At 49.8% G+C, this 1,445-nt stretch overlaps 1 protein-coding gene across 1 annotated transcript; it reads right to left on the reverse strand.

The window, feature by feature from the left end:
• Window positions 1-217: 217 nt before the first annotated feature.
• On the reverse strand, window positions 218-673 carry LOC112017163 (uncharacterized). The gene has a single exon (XM_024049621.1). It carries the CDS (start codon window positions 671-673, stop codon window positions 218-220), a length of 456 nt encoding a protein of 151 aa, XP_023905389.1.
• Between the last annotated feature and the right edge of the window lie 772 nt (window positions 674-1,445).

The following is a 1,445-nucleotide window of genomic DNA, read 5'->3' on the forward strand; positions in this document are numbered from 1 at the left end:
TTCCCAGTATCGCTGTGTATGGAGAGAACGAAGCAACCATTATAAACTTCACCACCACCTCCTTGCCTTCCATATTGACGGGCAGGGATATCTGCCTCTCGGGAACCACCACTTTACCGTCGAACCCGACCAACGGCGTGCTATACTTCGAGAGATCTTCATTCTTTAACCCGAGCCCCCTGAATAGGTCCGAGTACATAACCTTAGCACCACTTCCCTAGTCTATCATTATTCTCTTCACAACGAACCCTCCTACGCGGGCCGTGACCAACAATGCATCGTCGTGCGGCTGAATCGTCCCTTCCAAATCGCTATCGTCGAAAACGATCAGCTTTTGGGTCAGTTTTATCCTCTTCGTGAGAGGCGCGACTGAGCTTCCTCCTATGGAGGCCACGGTCAACATCCCCTTTCCTCCAGTTGCAGTGAGGCCCTTAGGGGCAACGTGGATGACCTCGATTATCCCAAGAGGAGGTGGAAGGAGATTGCCTCTTTGTGGGGCGCCTTGCCCTGCTCCTCGGTCTCCTCCGTCCATTACGAACTCCTTTAAGTGTCTAGCCTTGACCAGCTGTCCGAGATGGTCCCTCAACACTCGGCATTGCTCAGTGGTGTGGCCCTTATCCTTAAGGTAAGTGCAATATAAACTCTGATTCCTCCTAGACGGGTCTTTTCCCATCTTGTTCGGCCACTTGAAGTACGGATCATGCTTAATCTTGTCAACGATCCTATGCACTGGCTCTTTAAACGTTAGATTTACCTCCCCTACTTGTGCTTCCGGTTCCTATATCCTCAAGTTTCCTTTGGTTCTGGGTGGATAGACATTCTGACGAGGGTGATTCAACACAGGCGCTTTTCCCTTGCTTTGAAGCTAGTCGTCCTCCAGTCATTTATACTCTTCGATGCGCCTCATCAGTTGTCTCATATCTTTGGGGGGTTTCTTGGTCAATGATTCCCGAAGATCAGAGTCTTTGGGCAGGCCCATCCTGAAAGTGCTTACGGCAATCTTTTCGTTCCCTCCACCAATCTCATTGTAAAGCTCCCAATACCGGGCGGCGTAGTTATGGAGGGTATCTCCTACCTTCATCTTCATGGACAATAATGCATCCATCAGTTGTGGGACTCGGTTGCAACTCACAAACCGTATCCTAAACTCTTGTACCAACTCGGCAAAGTTGTGAATAGATCCCTTTCGTAAACCGTTGAACCACCTCAATGCGGTAGGGCTGAGGCTCGAGGGAAAAACCTTACACATCAGCGTGTCATTGTGAGTATGCAAGGACATCATCTGGATATAGTGGCTAACGTGTTCTATAGGGTCAATTTTACCGTCATATGAGTTGAACGGGGGTCGCATGAACCTGTCCGGCATTGGTGCCCGTTCGATGCCAGCCGAAAATGGTGACCTTGTAGCTTTCCGTAGCGCACGACTCATTATGTCCATGGCTGCA

This window comes from Quercus suber, unplaced genomic scaffold (genome assembly GCF_002906115.3).
Source record: "Quercus suber isolate HL8 unplaced genomic scaffold, Cork oak 2.0 scaffold_304, whole genome shotgun sequence".
NCBI lineage: Eukaryota > Viridiplantae > Streptophyta > Magnoliopsida > Fagales > Fagaceae > Quercus > Quercus suber.